The following is a 17,565-nucleotide window of genomic DNA, read 5'->3' on the forward strand; positions in this document are numbered from 1 at the left end:
TTTAATTAGTGGATCATCGTAATCGATCGCTTGGTGGAGAAACCACCAGAAGACTATTTGCAGTATCTACTCGTCTGGGTGCTCACATTCGCAACATTCCGGTTAACTACTATACGGAAGCGTCGATTATCTCCTTTGGTGATTTGATAGGTCCAGTTGATGTTATTGCTTTTGATCCGAATAAATCACATATTTATGATTACGTGAGGGTAAGGGTTTTCTTTGATGTCTCGAGACCGTAAAGAAGACGAAAGTTATTAACTTGTCTGATGGAGGCTCCAAAAGCGATGTTGCAATTGTCAGCGCCTCACACATGAAAAATATAAATGTCTCTTGCTTATCCAGGCAATAAAAGACCACGCAGCGGACATGAGACAGAAAGCTTTTGCTTCAAAATAATGATCCTCTGTTTGGAGTCTTATCGGAAGAGAAATTTGGACTGGATAAAGAGACTGGGAGGCGAAAAATCAATCCAGAAGTACTCCAAAATATGAAGGAATATCTGATTGCAGCAGAGAGAGGTGAGAGAAGAGTACGGGAGGTACGTGTAAGGCTGTCAGTGATGGTTGTTTGAACCGAAATCGGTGCTTCGTAGGGAGTAGACTGATTTCGATGGTGGGATTAGGAGAAGTCTTCATGCTGAGCTTGAACTGGATAGATGGAGAGTAAAAGAGGTGTAATATGTTATAGCTGGACCCGGTGAAGGGATGCCTACGTACCCCGAAAGGGGATCAAGCCAATCGTAGTTCTACAATAAAGGATCACAAGTGCCTAGATGAAAGCATGTGATGTGGTGTTTCTCTCTCTAGAGAGTGTTTATCTCTCTAGAAGGTGAGAAGAGGAGTATGTGATGGAAAAAAGGATCCTTCTCAAGGAGGGGATGTCTCCTTATTTATAGAAGGATGAGGTCTAGGGTTTTCCTAGTGACCTCTTTTAAATGGGCTGAGCCCATTATCTTATAAGCTTTGTTGAAGGCCAAAGCCCACCCCCAACAATAAGCCCCCCAGTTCGTTGAGAGAAATGGAGTTAATCTATACGAATTTTATGAAGAGGTTTATAAGACAATGGACTCAGCGCTTTTATACTTGACAGGCCTAGGCGAGTAGTACTTTTCTAGGCGAGTTGGCCGGTAAACTCGTGCCTAGGACGCGAGTTGTACTCTTGCTAAGGGAGTTTACTATGAAACCGTCCCTAGAAGAAGTAACTCGGCCAGTAACTCGTGCCCGAGCGAAAATGAGTAGATGTACTCTTGTTAGGCGAGCTGAGTGTAAACTCGTGCTTTGAGAAAAGCAAGTTTACTAAACTCGTGCCTAGACAAAGGCGAGTAGTACTTTTCTAGGCGAGTTGATAGGTGAACTCGTGCCTAGGACGCGAGTTGAACTCTTGCTAGGGGAGTTTACTAAGAAATCATTCCTAGAAGAGGTAACTCGGCCAGTAACTCGTGCCTGAGCGAAAATGAGTAGATGTACTCTTGTTAGGCGAGTTGAGTGTAAACTTGTGCCTTGAGAAAAGCAAGTTTACTAAACTCGTGCCTAGACAAATGCGAGTAGTACTTTTCTAGGCGAGTTGATAGGTGAACTCGTGCCTAGGACGCGAGTTGAACTCTTGCTAGGGGAGTTTACTAAGAAATCATCCCTAGAAGAGGTAACTCGGCCAGTAACTCGTGTCTGAGCAAAGATGAGTAGATGTACTCTTGTTAGGCGAGTTGAGTGTAAACTCGTGCTTTGAGAAAAGCAAGTTTACTAAACTCGTGCCTAGACAAAGGCGAGTAGTACTTTTCTAGGCGAGTTGATCGGTGAACTCGTGCCTAGGACGCGAGTTGAACTCTTGCTAGGGGAGTTTACTAAGAAATCATCCCTAGAAGAGGTAACTCGGCCAGTAACTAATCTAGCCGCAAGTCTGTGTGTCTATGTGGTGATGCCTTTCCTTCCTGTCCTCAACTCCTTATATAGTCCCTTAGGTCGGTTTGCTTTGACCTAATCCCTTCTCCTTGTTATGGGCCTTCTGACTTGTAGGCCCAATTGAGACAACTGTTCGGCCCGATCCGCTTGGTCGCTATTTTCGGCCCGATCCGCGCCTTCGGGGTACGTAGGCATCCCTTCATCGGGTCCAGCTATAACATATTACACCTCTTTTACTCTCCATCTATCCAGTTCAAGCTCAGCATGAAGACTTCTCCTAATCCCACCATCGAAATCAGTCTACTCCCTACGAAGCACCGATTTCGGTTCAAACAATTGGCGCCCACCGTGGGGCATGGGGAAGTATCTTCGAAGAAAATTAAACTCGGAGTTTGTTTGTTCGTCGCTGTTTACTCGTCGCCATTCTTTCGTCGTCGCTTGCTCGACGCCGTTTGCTCGTCACGTGACCATTTGCTCATCGTCGTCTGGTCATCACTTGACCGTTTGGTCGTCGATCGCCATTTGGTCGTCACTCGTTTGGTCGTCTGGCCGTTTGCTCGTCACCGTTTGGTCGTCGCCGTCTGGTCATACTTGACCGTTTGGTCGTCGCCATTTGGTCGTCACCGTTTGTCGCCTGACCGTTTGGTCGTCACCATTCGTCACATGGCCGTCTATTCGTTACTTGGTCGTCTACTCGTTACTTGGTTGTCTACTCGTCACCTGGTCGTCACCGTTTGTCGTCTGACCGTTTGGTCGTCACCATTCGTCACCTGGTCGTCCACTCGTTACTTGGTTGTCTACTCGTCACCTGGTCGTCTACTCGTCACCTGGCCGTCTACTCGTCACCTGGTCGTCTACTTATCACCTGGTCGTCACCTGGTCGTCTACTCGTCACTCGATCGTTTACTCATCACTCGACCGTTTACTCGTCACTTGACCGTTTACTCGTCAAAAAAAAAAAAAAAAAAAAAAGGAGAGAGAGAGCGAGTAAATGCACTTTCTTGTCACTTTTATTCGTCAAAAACGAGTAAATGACAAATTGCATTCTTTACTCGTCCAAAAAAAAAACAAAAAAAAAGACGAGTAAATGCATTTTACTCAAACGAGTAAATAACGAGCACATCTTCCCTCATGATTTTTAGTTCCAGTATAATCATCATTCGCCGAGTAAAAGAAAAGGGGGGCAAGGGACCGAGTATTGGTCAAACACTTTGATCTCATCATGTCACGACCAGACACGTTGGTTTGGGCCCAAAGAAAATATAGAGCAGAAGCCCAATGAAGAATATTCTTCTTTTACTCGGCACAGTTATGAAAATAAATGAAGAACGGAGGAGTGGGACCTACCATGTCTCATTTGCTCGGTCATAAAAAATTGTTACGAGTTGGTATAATCGTCAACCTGAGAATTGGAGGAGCCCAAGCATACATCATTTCAGGCCCATTTGAGTCCTTTACTCAGGACAACAATAAAGAAAATTTCCGAGTAAAAGCTCGTTCTCATCACGTGATCTCCATCTCCAGCTCCATCAAGGGAAGCTTCTTGTCGGCTCCAACCTCCATTACTCGTCATGCCGACTTGAACTCTGTTTCTTAAAACATGGACAGAGCCTGCAATATCTCAGCAACCCATCTCACGAATGTGAAGAGTAATAGAAGCTTTTTGTTCATCACGCCCGAGTAAAAGAAGCTTTCTTTTGTCAGGCAAGTAAGATAACATTCCAAGCAATGCTCTCACCCGTTTCAGTTCGCGAACAAAAAGCTAAAGCCCATGGTATCTCGAGCATTCGCGATATCGTCAAATCTTGCTCGGAAACCATCCCACGCGAACATCGCCAATGAAGAGGCTTGAGCTGGTACACACTCCTAAGTTTCCTTGCCTGGCAATCAAGTAGGACGTCTTAAAAGCTCTGGAACAAGCCGGCTCACCAACTCATCATCTCATTAAGTTGATCTCTGTTGCTCGTCATGTTCTTGCCGATAAAAGGCTTTCCAACGGGTTCTTGTTTCTTCGAGCAAGCCCTCCCGGAATGCAGCGGCTCGACGCCGAGAAACCGTCGTATGCTACACTCGGCACAAGCCAACATCACCTCCGTCATGTGCTTTACTCGGAGCCGACCTAAAGCTCCCCAACAAGGTCTTGCTTCTTGGAAACGAACGATCATACCGTAACCGGCTCATGCTCACGGGATTGAAGAACTCTTCAAAGATTACTCTCTAGTGGTTGGCGCGAAGAAGATCCACAAGGCGACAAGCTCCTCTCAAGCTCCATAATCACAGTTCGAGCTCATCTCTTGGCATCAAGGTTCCCTTTCTCGCAACGACAAGTGGAAACAGCGCGGCAATGAGAGCAACTTGGGACGCCTTGAACATCTCGTCAGTGGAGATCATGCGGCTACTAGGATTTGACTCGTGCGGTTACTTGGCTTGGGATCGTGCGGTTACTCGGCTCGGGTGCATGCGGTTACTCGGCTTCTCATGCGGTTACTCCTAGTAATGTGGTTACTCGGTTTGAGCTCATATTGGTCATTTCCTTTTAGTCGGCAATACCGTGAAGATAACAAGTTTTCACGGAGAAGAAGCGGGCAAAAGAAAAAAAGAAGTATGCAATGCATTTTGGGCCTCACAAGAAGAAGCGAAGAGTTGAAGCCCAATAAGCCCAATATCATGAACAAATGAGATTGGTTAGGCGAGGAGTTCAAGGCCCTTTTGGTCGGCGTAGATCCCATTTGCTCGGCTATGATATCACTCCATCACCTTTCCTCGGCAACTCGCCTATTACTAGGTATGACTTTGTCTCTCAACTTCATTGGATTTGGACCTTTGTCTAGATACTTACGCTAAGGCACGAGTTTAGTAAACTTGCTTTTCTCAAGGCACGAGTTTACACTCAACTCGCCTAGCCAGAGTACATCTATTCATCTTCGCTCAGGCACGAGTTACTGGCCGAGTTACCTCTTCTAGGGATGATTTCTTAGTAAACTCCCCTAGCAAGAGTTCAACTCGCGTCCTAGGCACGAGTTCACCGATCAACTCGCCTAGAAAAGTACTACTCGCCTTTGTCTAGGCACGAGTTTAGTAAACTTGCTTTTCTCAAAGCACGAGTTTACACTCAACTCGCCTAACAAGAGTACATCTACTCATCTTTGCTCAGACACGAGTTACTGGCCGAGTTACCTCTTCTAGGGATGATTTCTTAGTAAACTCCCCTAGCAAGAGTTCAACTCGCGTCCTAGGCACGAGTTCACCTATCAACTCGCCTAGAAAAGTACTACTCGCATTTGTCTAGGCACGAGTTTAGTAAACTTGCTTTTCTCAAGGCACAAGTTTACACTCAACTCGCCTAACAAGAGTACATCTACTCATTTTCGCTCAGGCACGAGTTACTGGCCGAGTTACCTCTTCTAGGAATGATTTCTTAGTAAACTCCCTAGCAAGAGTTCAACTCGCGTCCTAGGCACGAGTTCACCTATCAACTCGCCTAGAAAAGTACTACTCGCCTTTGTCTAGGCACGAGTTTAGTAAACTTGCTTTTCTCAAAGCACGAGTTTACACTCAGCTCGCCTAACAAGAGTACATCTACTCATTTTCGCTCGGGCACGAGTTACTGGCCGAGTTACTTCTTCTAGGGACGGTTTCATAGTAAACTCCCTTAGCAAGAGTACAACTCGCGTCCTAGGCACGAGTTCACCGGCCAACTCGCCTAGAAAAGTACTACTCGCCTAGGCCTGTCAAGTATAAAAGCGCTGAGTCCATTGTCTTATAAACCTCTTCATAAAATTCGTAGAGATCAACTCCATTTCTCTCAACGAACTGGGGGGCTTATTGTTGGGGGTGGGCTTTGGCCTTCAACAAAGCTTATAAGATAATGGGCTCAGCCCATTTAAAAGAGGTCACTAGGAAAACCCTAGACGTCATCCTTCTATAAATAAGGAGACATCCCCTCCTTGAGAAGGATCCTTTTTTCCATCACATACTCCTCTTCTCACCTTCTAGAGAGATAAACACTCTCTAGAGAGAGAAACACCACATCACATGCTTTCATCTAGGCACTTGTGATCCTTTATTGTAGAACTACGATTGGCTTGATCCCCTTTCGGGGTACGTAGGCATCCCTTCACCGGGTCCAGCTATAACATATTACACCTCTTTTACTCTCCATCTATCCAGTTCAAGCTCAGCATGAAGACTTCTCCTAATCCCACCATCGAAATCAGTCTACTCCCTACGAAGCACCGATTTCGGTTCAAACAATGGTAGCTGACAACTGATGAGGCGAGCTTTGTAGCTGGTTCACGGTGAGGCTCAGCTTTCCCAGCGTAGGTGATGGTATCTCCACCTTGTCGACGGCGGAGCCAACACCATTGGAAGCTTGAAGACTGTTCCGGTTTCGATGCTTCCGCCGAGGCCCGAATTTTCTTTTCTTCCAGTACGGATTGATTCTGTTTTGCTTGCTAACGAGTGAGGCATGGTCGCTGGTGAAGCTATTCCGGTCAAGAATGCATCGTTTCGGTTGTCGATGTGCTGGTTCGAGCACTGAATTCCTATCTCTTGGTGACTAGCACTTGTTTTTATTAGATTAATCTTGATGAGAAATAGCTAATATCCGGGCTTATGTTTTTCACTGGTGTGATAGAATGATAGGGGTACAAGAGACAGCTCTTTTGTCTGTGATATAGGTTGTTCTCACTGGGTTTAATTACATCGAAGTATAGGATTTGGTAGTCAATGATCCAATCTAGTGATCTTCTGAGGATACTGAATCATTTTGTATGTAATGTGGTTGAAAATCCTTGTGGTTAAAAATCATGTAATCCTCCATTTGGTAAATAAAAAGTTGATGATGAGACAAAAAAGAAAAGATACATATAGCAATTCATTTTAGAAAACAGTTCAAGGAGTACCCTGACCTCATAAACATACCTTTGATATAAAGATGGTTTATTTGAGTTTTTCTCGGACATAACCAAAGCGGTTCATGAAATGATCCAGCTTTTGGAGGCCGTAATGTCATTACATGCATAGATTGATAAAAGAGATACTTTAAAGAGTGATAATACTTGCAAAATAACCAGGCCCATGCGAGTTTTCTTGAGTTTTCAGTCTCTTCACCAATCGATACCAAGGTTCTTGGAGAGGAAGAGTTTGTCAAGATATGCAATTACTGGTGTCGATGCAGTAACATAGCTTTGCAGATGTACATTAATCGTTTCCTCTGTAAACATTTCATAAAGCGTAAAACAACTGTCAGAGAATTTGCATCTTTCGAAAATATATTGAAGAAACAAATAAAATTTTGTTCTAGTATAGATAGCATGTAAACTTTGTAATGAAATCCAACTGCGTAAATTACCAAAATAACATCAGAGAATATACAATATCATGCTCTAATTTATCACTTGCATATCAAAATAATTTGAAAAATCAGTTTAAAAAAAAAATTGAAAAATCGACAGTCTGTTACAGATTGGTTCATATCCTGTATATATAATATTACTAGAGGTATTTCATATTTTTGGTAACACCATGCATTTACGAATTTGTGACTAGGTTCAATATGGATGGTAACACACTAACAGTCATCTAGAAAACCAGCTTTCAAAAAAAAAAAAACCACACTAACATATGCTACATTATTGGTTCATGACACATACTTATGTTAGTTTAAGTTTTCAGTTTCAATAGAGTTTCATCACAGTGACTTCCATATTTATTTTTGATGTCAGATTTTGATGTAGCGGAAGATACAATAATACAAATATCTTATTTAATTAGTTTAAGAATATCAAATAAATGTTTTCTTAATTAAATTCATTGTGATCTCTATCTATCAAAGGAACAAAAAAAACTATTAACTTTTATTATTTAAATCATAAATTACATAAAATCATAGTCTAAAGATTATATATAAGAAAGCCATAAAAATCATAAATTACTAAAGATAATTATCTAAATAATTAATAAAAAAAATATTTAGAAATATTTCAAATATTTATTTCCATCAGATTCCTAACGTGACTTCATCTAGAGATAATACATATTTTAGTCTAGTCTAATAAATTCTATTTTTTGAATCAAGCGAATATCATGTTAATTAGAATTGACTTTCATTATAAAATCATTTGATAATAATAATAGTATAACTACCATGTCTTATTTGATTTCCGAGATGTGATTCCATTAATTAGGGAAAAAAATCATGTACTAACCAGCTTCACCGAGCAGGAGTAGCACCAAAGACTTTGAGGGGAGAGAGTTCAACCCAGTAGCACAAGCTTTCTGAATATTATACTGATGGTGAGGAAAAAGCACTTGATTGTAAGCCTTAATTGCTGCATCCTTTAGAGAGTCATCACCTCTGTGAATCATATAATATTCCAACACGATTTAACCCCCAATAAAATTACAGCAAGCCACGGTCAAACTGATAGTCTGATACGAGTAATTAAAACTCGGGTATCTTGTATTGCTATATATATATGTGTGTATGAATATATCTGTTTGGTTGGGTTAACATTTTGTGAGAGAGCCTATATAAGAAGACTTACTCAGTAGCCAGTAACTCTTCGCAAAAAACCTTGATCATTTCAAGACCCTGCTTTACCTTCAAAAGGTTTCTTGTATGGCTACCATATTTCTTTACACAGCCTGCCTGAATGTCTTTGTCAATCATTTCCTCTAATGTCGATATTGAACGCGATGCCACGGCAAGGTGATTGAGCTGGAAAAATAAGTTTGTTTTATCAACGCTTGATATATAAACAAAAACTCAGTTTTAAAATCTTCATGATTGAAGTTACATGATCTGGTCTTGTCTAATATATGTTTGTTTGTTACATGGATTATATATCTGTTTCTAAATTGATTTGATGTTACATTGTACCTGGTCAGAGTTACATGGTATATATTATATAATCTTCTAATCACTATAAAAACACTCAAAATATAGAGAAAGTAAAAGAGATGATAGTCTTTTTTTTTTATCAACAAAGAGATGATAGTCTATATGTACTAAATCTCTTATTCCCTCTATTTCATGATATGTGTCATTCTACTTTTTTATTTCTTGTTACACAAAAAGTGTCACTTTACAATTTCAGTGATACTATATTTACTTTCAGTTGAAAATTAACTGGAAACTGCAATGATTTTATAAATAATTTTATTTATCTCAAATGCTATTGGTTACAAAGATATAATTAATAACAACTTATATATATTTCTGTCATTTTCTTAATATGTGTGAAAATATTAAAATGACACTTATTCAGAAACGAAGGAAGTATTAAAAATCACAAGTCCAAGGTTAAAAACCATCCGGTTCTATTTCCTTAATCCAAATAACCTATAGTGATCAAGGAGGTGATTGGTTAGAATTAGCTTACAATTTGCACTATAAGTTTAATGTGTATAATTTTTTTATTGTTGTAGATGTATATGCTGTAACTGTAAAACTTAATGAAAAATAAAGATAATAGAAATATAATTTTCCTACAACGTAAAATATAACTTAAGTAAATTTGTACTATAAGTTTAGTGTGTATAATTTTTTATTGTTGTCGATGTATATGCTGTAACTGTAAAACTTAATGAAAAATAAAGATAATAGACATATATTTTTCCTACAACGTAAAATATTGCTTTAGTAAGTGTTACAACCATTTTTTTTATCTTTTGGTTATATTTTTAGAAATTGACTTAAAACATGACTAATCATTTAAAATGTTTTAAATAGAAATTAAAGTTAAAAAAGTTTTCTATAGCCTAACCAGTCATCCCTTCTATCTCTAATAATCATTTGAATCCGCAAACAATAACTACAAATAATTAAAGTAATAATTTTTAATATTAAAATAAAAGAAAATATCCTATCATTATATGAAAAAAAAAATCTCTAACTGATTTTAACATTTTTTGGACATAGTTAGGTTAGAAATTCTAAATCATTCCCTAGATATCTAATAACCAAGTATATTTGGATCCTCAAAATAGCTACAATTAGTTAAATAAATGATGTTTAACATTGAAATAAAATAATTATCAAATCATTATTTGAAAAAAATCTTAACTGATTTAACCTTTTTGGGACATTATTAATTTGGACATTCTAAAAACTCTATTTAAAAAAATAACTATTTTATCTCGTAATTTTCATTAAAAGAGAAAACATATGATGGGGTAGAAGTATGATAGTGCAAGGATAAGAGTTTTTATAGGGTACACCCCTCTAGAATGAAACTGTAGATTTATCAACCAATAGGATTTTATTATTTTATATTCAATATTTTTAAAAAAGAAAAAATATTTTCCAAGTTATATTATGTTTTTAAAATAAAAACATAAAAAATAAATAGAAACTGTATTAGTTACCAATTTTTTTAAAAAAAAATATTTTTAACACCGTCACCAAACAAAAAATATATTTAACACCGTCATCAAACACACTAAACCCTAAATACAAAATACTAAACCCTTGCGTAAACCCAAAAACCTTTGATAAATTCTAAATCCTAAACCATAAACACTAAACGGACCCTTAATCCTAAACTCTAAACCCTTGGATAAATCATAAACCTAATCCTAAGCTCTAGATCATTGGGTAAACCCTAAACCCTTGGATAAATCTTAAACTATAAACCATAAACACTCAATACTAAATCTTAAAAACAGTAAACTCTTAATCCTAAACTGTAGTTTTTTAAAATATTTTTAACGCAATGGGCAAAAGACTAAACACTAAATCCTCAAAAATAAATCTTAAACACTATACTCTGCGTTCTCAAAAAAAAAAAACACTATACTCTAAATTATTGGATAAACCATAAACCATAGGGTTGAGGATTTATCCAAGAGTTTAGATATTAAGGGTTTAGTATGTTAAAAGTTAGTGTTTAGTGTTTATGATTTAGGGTTTAAAATTTATTCAAAGGTTTAAAGTTTATCGAAGGGTTTAGGGTTTAGCGTTTAGGATTTTGGGTTTAATTAGTGTTTTGGATTTAGGGTTTAGTGTTTTGGTGACTGTTGGGATTGGTAAATCACATGTCCAACTCTTTATTGTCTGATTAGTACGATATTGTCCACTTTAAGCTTAAGAGACAAGCCCACATGATCTTCTAACTTGATCTCTGCCACACATAAGGATAACATTCATCTTGTATCCATCGTCAGGATTTTCTAACTTGATCTCTTCCACACATACATCCCATTCATAATTCGAAGGGTCCCGTTCATATTTTGAAGGTTATTTTGGACTTCTTACAGATTTCTCGTCAACCGCTCTGATACCAACTGTTGTGATTTTTAAGTTTCATGTCTAATTCTTTATTGTCCGATTAGTATAATATTGTTCATTTTAAGCTTAAAGGACAAGCGCATAATTTTACTTTTGGGCTCATTCTCAAAAGGTCTCGTACTAATTAAAGTTGAATATTTCTTTATATATTAAACACCACTTGTCTAGTTTTCCAATATGGAACTTAGTTTGATATTTAATAGTAACATCGTTAGAAATATTTGAAAATATAATATAGTTTGGTAAATATTATGTTTTTTTAGTAAAAGATATTGAATATGAAATAACAAAATTTTATTGGTTGGTAAATCTACAGGTTCATCCTAGAGAATGAACCAAATCTGTTTTTTAGAATACCAGTTAACCAAGGACAAACTAGTTTAATGGTTAATACTTTAGGATTAATTAATTGAAATTTTTGAAGTTAAATGATCTGGTCTGGGATTCATTCTAAAAAGATGTATGAACTTATAGATCCAGACTCTTCTAATCACTATAAGAAAATTATCAATATTCCCAAAGGAAAGGAAAGAAGATAATCTATGTACCAAAGCTCTTATCAAAAATCAAATCATGTTGTTTGAAAGAACAACGTTCTTCGATTAACTATGCATAGCAAGGACCAGAATCCTGGAATTTCAGACTGTTTATCTCTAGATATGGACCGTCGGATCCTAAAATAACCAGATCCGGTTTTATTTTCCTGGATACAAAAACAAATAATGTGATCTAGATTTCTTGATGACCTGGTATATTCGGATTCGTAAATAATAGCTAAAAATAATAAATTAAATAATTTAATCTAAAATACCAGATCATAAAAATAATATCATTAGAAAAAAACTAACTGATTTTAACATTTTTTGGGACATAAATAATCTCTCTATTTCATATTAAAATTACAAATGAATTGATTTTATAAATAATTTCATTTATCTCGAATATTATTGATTGAATATGTATAATTAATAAAAAAAATAAAATGCATTTCAATCATTTTTTTAATATGTGCGAAAAATATCAAAGCAACATTTTTTGTGAAACTGAGGGACTAGTATAGACATGTAATTTGTCCAAAACTGAGTAGGAAAACTAAACCAACTAATACACAAACCAGCTCTGAATTTTTATGCAAAAAATGATAAGAGTTTGATGCAGTCTATAACGGGATACTGATGAAGTTAAGGGTTAGTTTTCATAATCATTTAACTGTACTCAGCAACCACAGAATAGTAAAAATACCTTGCCAACGTAGTCCATTTTTGCAAACTTGAAGGACGTATCAAGAATACCAAAGAGGCCCGAGAAGAGAGAGCATGCGTCAGAGAACTGACTCACAGCCACCTGCGGATTCCGTGAATTCACGGTGGCAGCCAGTCCCTTGAAGGCGTCGGCAACAGTTTCCATTCCCTCTTTTTCTTTTCCGATTTCGATTGAATAATGATATGTTCGAATGAAGAGATAAGGATTGCATATTATAGTAAAGTGACACCCCTCTCATGGTCGATAAAGTCAAAAAGATTCTCTTTTGTTCTAGTATATTAAACACTAGATTTTGACCCGCGCTTTTGAAGCGCGGGATATTTTACGATGAAAAATTTTATTAATAATTTAACAAATATTTTGGTAATTTTTAAAGAATGTGTATTTAAAATATTTTTGTATTTAAATCAGTATTTTTAAATTCAACCCGATTGTGATTATACCGGTTAATCCGAAGATCTGACAATTCAATTTATGTTTTTAAAATATTCATATTAAAAAATCACTAAAACCCGAGACTAACCGATTGAACTGATGGATGACCGATATGTAATCTAATTGGATTTAAATTGTAATAGTTTCATAATTTGTAATCTTATAATCGAAATTTTAAAGTTCACTATTTTGCAATTTATGAAATTATGACGTTTCTACAAAATTTTAAAGAGAAAATGATAGATATAAAATAACTAAGATTAATTATTGTATTATTTGAAAATATTGATAGTAGTATAAAAAATATATTGTTTGGAAACATTGATAGTAGTATAAAGAAATAAGTATATTGTTTGGAAATATTGATAGTATTATAAAGAAATAAGTATATTGTTTGGAAACATTGATAGTAGTATAAAGAAAAGAAATTAGTGATTTAATGTATGTTTAATTATAAAGTATAAAAGTGTATTTAATTTAAAAACTTACAAAATAAATGTTAGGTCCAACAAAATGTTTCTGTTTTAATAAGATAGATATTAGTATTTAATCCCATGTTTTTAGTTGTTAAGTTATCTAGTTTCTTTAATTTTGTCTCCGTTGAATATTTGCTTTCAATATAGTTTTCTTACGCGTTTGTTTTAAACCAAGAAAGGAGTTGGTTCTAGGCTTTTGACTTTTCGGTCTGAAAACCAGTGCATATTATTACTCGTAGGACTAGGCAAAATATCCGTAAATTTTGATTTGATCCGTTATTCTTTCGATTCGATCCAAAAAATCCGAATATCCGTAACTTAACGAATCGAAGCAAATACTAAAATCCAATATCCGTCAAAGACGAAGCAAATCACAAATACTAATATTTTTAGAAACGGATATCTGATACGATCCGTTATATACATATATATGTATACATGTTTATAAAATTATATAATATATATACTTTTATATCTTTATATAAATTTTATAATATTTTATTCACTAAATTAATTATTTAGTTATTAAAAATTTTGAAAGTATGTAATTTTTTTTAAAAAAATTAATGAAATAATATTATTTTATTTTAGATTTTCTTCTTTTTCTTTTATTTTTATTTATTTTTTTAATTTTTTATTACTTTACGGGTCGAATCGGATATCCGGCAAAAATTCGGATATTCGCGGATATCCGGTGTTCCGGATATCCGAAGAGTTACGAATCGAATCGGATCGAAAAATCGAATACTCGCAAGGCACGGATCGGATCACGGATATCCTTAAAACTCTGGATATCCGTTCCGTGCCCACCCCTAAAATTTATTAGTTCATCATGCCAACTCATGCTTCAATTAAATAACTAATCCAATTTTCTCCAAATCATTCGATTTCTAAATGATGAATGTCTTAGAATTTTTTTTCCAAAAATAAGTTTTAGAAAATGTTTTAAAATTAAATGTGTAAATGTTTAAAATTTGTGTAGTTATTGCGCTTTTTCAAAATTCACCTATATAACATTTATTATTTAAATATTAAATTCTGTAATATATAAAACAGTTTGAGGATTCAAAACCAACATTTTCTAAAATCTGGCAATATCTCAAAACATTAATTTATTTAAAGTAGTGGAAGTATATGAATTTTGGATCGATAGCTTTTACTTCCTCTGTTTCATAATAAGTGTCACTTTAGATTTGTACACAAAAATTAAGAAATTATTTAAGTTTACCTATTTTCTATATAAAAACATCATTATCAATACACATATTCATATTTCAACCAATAGAAAAATAAACTAGATAACAAAATAAATAAATCTGCATTTAAATGCTAAAACGACACTTATTTTGTAATGAAATTTTTTTCTACAACGACACTTAATATAAAACGGAGGGAGTATAATTTTTTGGTCGATGGTGGATAGCTTAACATAGAGACTACTTTACTTCTTTCCAACCCGTGCATCAGCTTTACAATTTGACTGGAGATGTCACCGATCTCTCTTGTTTCCCACTGGTCAAATGTGTGTTCGTGGGATGAAAAATACTCCTGAGCAGGTGGGGAGCAGGTTGGGTTTCTTTTGGGTTGTCCCACTAACTTGTATATATCTTTCAACTTATTTGTCTTTATTATTTTCTATGGGTTTTGATGCATGCATTAAGCTATATTACCTTCTCTTGTTGACAATAACATGCCATGTCTTCTTAATACTTACCACTATTGATAGGTTAGGTTTTAACCCAATTATCTAATTACAAGTGCACAGTTAGTAATAATACGAGATCAAATCGACAAGAACCAATAACTATACATAGAGTAGCAGACAAGTTACTAGCTAAAGTGATTAGTTTTTGTTTGTTTGTTTGTTTCTTATTTCAAATAAGCAAGACCAAGCGAACAAGAAACAATTTAAACGAGCTTGTAAACAATTAAAATAAGCCTTGGCAATGAAAATTTTCAGGGATCCCTCTTTATTAAAGATCACATAACAAGCACACAGGGAAACAAAGTGCAGCAACATCTCGAACCCAAATCATAATATTAGAGTTAACCTACATGTAGAGCTAATACCTTATACTCAAAATCTTAAATGTTATAGCTTCCACTATATCTCAGATTTTAAACAAGCTTTAGGTACAGATTTGCTAAGTTCACAAGGTACAGTTCACAAGGCACAGTAACATCAACCTTCTCTTCACTGACGATACAATGTTCTTCGGGAAAACCAACCACTCCAGCTGCTCCGCCCTAATCTCAATTCTCAAGCGATATGAAGAGGCTTCTGGGCAACGCATCAATCGAGAAAAATTAGCAATCACTTTCTCGTCTAAAACTCCCTTGGATGCAAAAGACGGAGTTAAGAGGGATTTGAACATCAGTGCTGAGGGTGGCATCGGCAAGTACTTGGGCCTCCCAAAAAATTTTGGGAGGAAAAAAAGAGATATCTTCGCAAGTATTGTTGACCGGATCAGACAGAAGTCTCATAGCTGGACAGCTAGATACCTCTCGGGTGCAGGGAAAATGGTCCTCCTCAAAGCGGTCCTCTCAGCTATGCGGCATAGCCTATGCCCTCCTATACGATGACGTGCTTCAAGCTTCCCAAATCTCTGTGTAAGCAAATCCAATCGGTTCTCACTCGATTCTGGTGGGACCTCAAACCGGGCATCCGTAAGATGTGTTGGGTTTCTTGGGATAACCTTTCTCTACCCAAGAACGCAGGAGGACTAGGCTTCAGGAAAATTGAAGTCTTCAACGATGCATTACTCGCTAAAACATCTTGGTGCCTCCTGTCCAATCCAAACTCTCTCCTTGGACAAGTCCTGCTGAACAAATACTGCAAGTATGAAAGTCTCCTTGAATGCTCTGCTCCGGGGAACTCCTCCCATGGATGGCGGGGAATCTTAGCAGGGAGACAGATAATCAAGCGAGGGATAGGATGGATCATCGGAGACGGTCGTCAAATTAGTGTTTGGCAAGATAACTGGCTCTCCACGTCCAGTCAACTCTGCCCAATCGGTCCACCACCTGAGAACCTGCAGGGAATGACTGTCTCGGACCTGATCTCTCCAGAAACTGGACAATGGAACTCACTGGCTGTTCGATCCATCCTCCCTCAATACGAAGACCACATAAGAATTCTGGTCCCAAGTACACTTGGTATGAGAGATGTAAGAGTGTGGTTGCCTGAGATATCAGGAGAATACACCACCAAGTCCGGTTATGCTCTATCAAAACTCAATGTCTCTCGTGTTACAATGGATGATTTCAACTGGAAACAGTGTATTTGGAATGTCAAGTGTCCCCGACATTTTCTGTGGAAAGTTAAGCGTGGGGCCTTATTTGTGAGTGATCTTCTCAAAAGAAGAGGGATTGAAACTGATGGTAAATGCAAGAGATGTGGCGGTGACGAAACTATACTCCATGTCTTCCTCACCTGCCCTTTCGCGATGAGGGTCTGGGAGCTCTCCCCCGCTCTGTTCAAGCCAAACCCCTCTGTGGTAACTTCTGTAACAGAGCTCTTCAAGAGCTGCCAAAGAATGGTAAATCAACCTCCCTCTGGAATCTCTCAACCGCTGTTTCCTTGGATCCTTTGGAACTTATGGACTAGTAGAAACCAGCTGGTGTTTGAAGAGAAGTTATTTACGGAGAATGAAGTGATCATTAAAGCTATCAAAGATAGAAGAAAATGGCAGCTGGCTCAGCCTCTCAAGCCTATGATAATAACGCAAACACCTCCCCCGCATCAAAATGATCGGTTACCGATGACTACGGCGATGCACGTCTTCTCAGATGGAGCGTGGGATAAGACAACAAGCAGGGGAGGAATGGGATGGATCGTAAAGAACCCGTCAGGTGCGACGCTACTCCAAGGCTCTTCCCACCGCCGCTTTGTTGTCTCAGCTATGGTCGCCGAAGCTCTGGCCATGAAAGAAGCTATTGGCTCTGCTATTGATTAAGGTTTCAAAGACTAACTCTGTTTTACAGATTGTAAAAGTCTCCAGATCACATCACAGGAAACTCCTCTGTAACTACCATTCAAGGCATCCTCCACGATATTAGCGTGATGAGTCGATCCTTGAATTCTATCTCCTTCTTCTTTATCCCTGGTGTAAAGAATGAAGCTGCTGATAGCTTAGCAAAAGCAGCGCTTGCTGTGTCTCTTAATTTCCCTTAGTTGTAAAACTCTTTCTTTTGAAGC

At 37.0% G+C, this 17,565-nt stretch overlaps 1 protein-coding gene across 1 annotated transcript; it reads right to left on the reverse strand.

Annotated features, from left to right (window-relative positions):
* Positions 1-6,742: 6,742 nt before the first annotated feature.
* On the reverse strand, positions 6,743-12,646 carry LOC108813551 (accelerated cell death 11). Its single transcript, XM_056988242.1, has 4 exons — positions 12,436-12,646; positions 8,450-8,622; positions 8,111-8,259; positions 6,743-7,116 (listed from the first exon to the last, which is right to left on the reverse strand). Exons 1-4 carry the CDS (start codon positions 12,598-12,600, stop codon positions 7,010-7,012), a joined length of 594 nt encoding a protein of 197 aa, XP_056844222.1. The 5' UTR covers positions 12,601-12,646; the 3' UTR covers positions 6,743-7,009.
* Between the last annotated feature and the right edge of the window lie 4,919 nt (positions 12,647-17,565).

This window comes from Raphanus sativus, chromosome 6 (genome assembly GCF_000801105.2).
Source record: "Raphanus sativus cultivar WK10039 chromosome 6, ASM80110v3, whole genome shotgun sequence".
Taxonomy (NCBI): domain Eukaryota; kingdom Viridiplantae; phylum Streptophyta; class Magnoliopsida; order Brassicales; family Brassicaceae; genus Raphanus; species Raphanus sativus.

Excerpts from the sequence above, each read along its gene's own strand:
- LOC108813551 (XM_056988242.1), bottom strand. The coding sequence starts at position 12,600 with ATGGAAACTGTTGCCGACGCCTTCAAGGGACTGGCTGCCACCGTGAAT. Across the intron at positions 8,623-12,435 it reads AAATGGACTACGTTGGCAAG|CTCAATCACCTTGCCGTGGC; the intron begins GTATTTTTACTA and ends TTATTTTTCCAG. Across the intron at positions 7,117-8,110 it reads ACTCCTGCTCGGTGAAGCTG|AGGAAACGATTAATGTACAT; the intron begins GTTAGTACATGA and ends AAATGTTTACAG.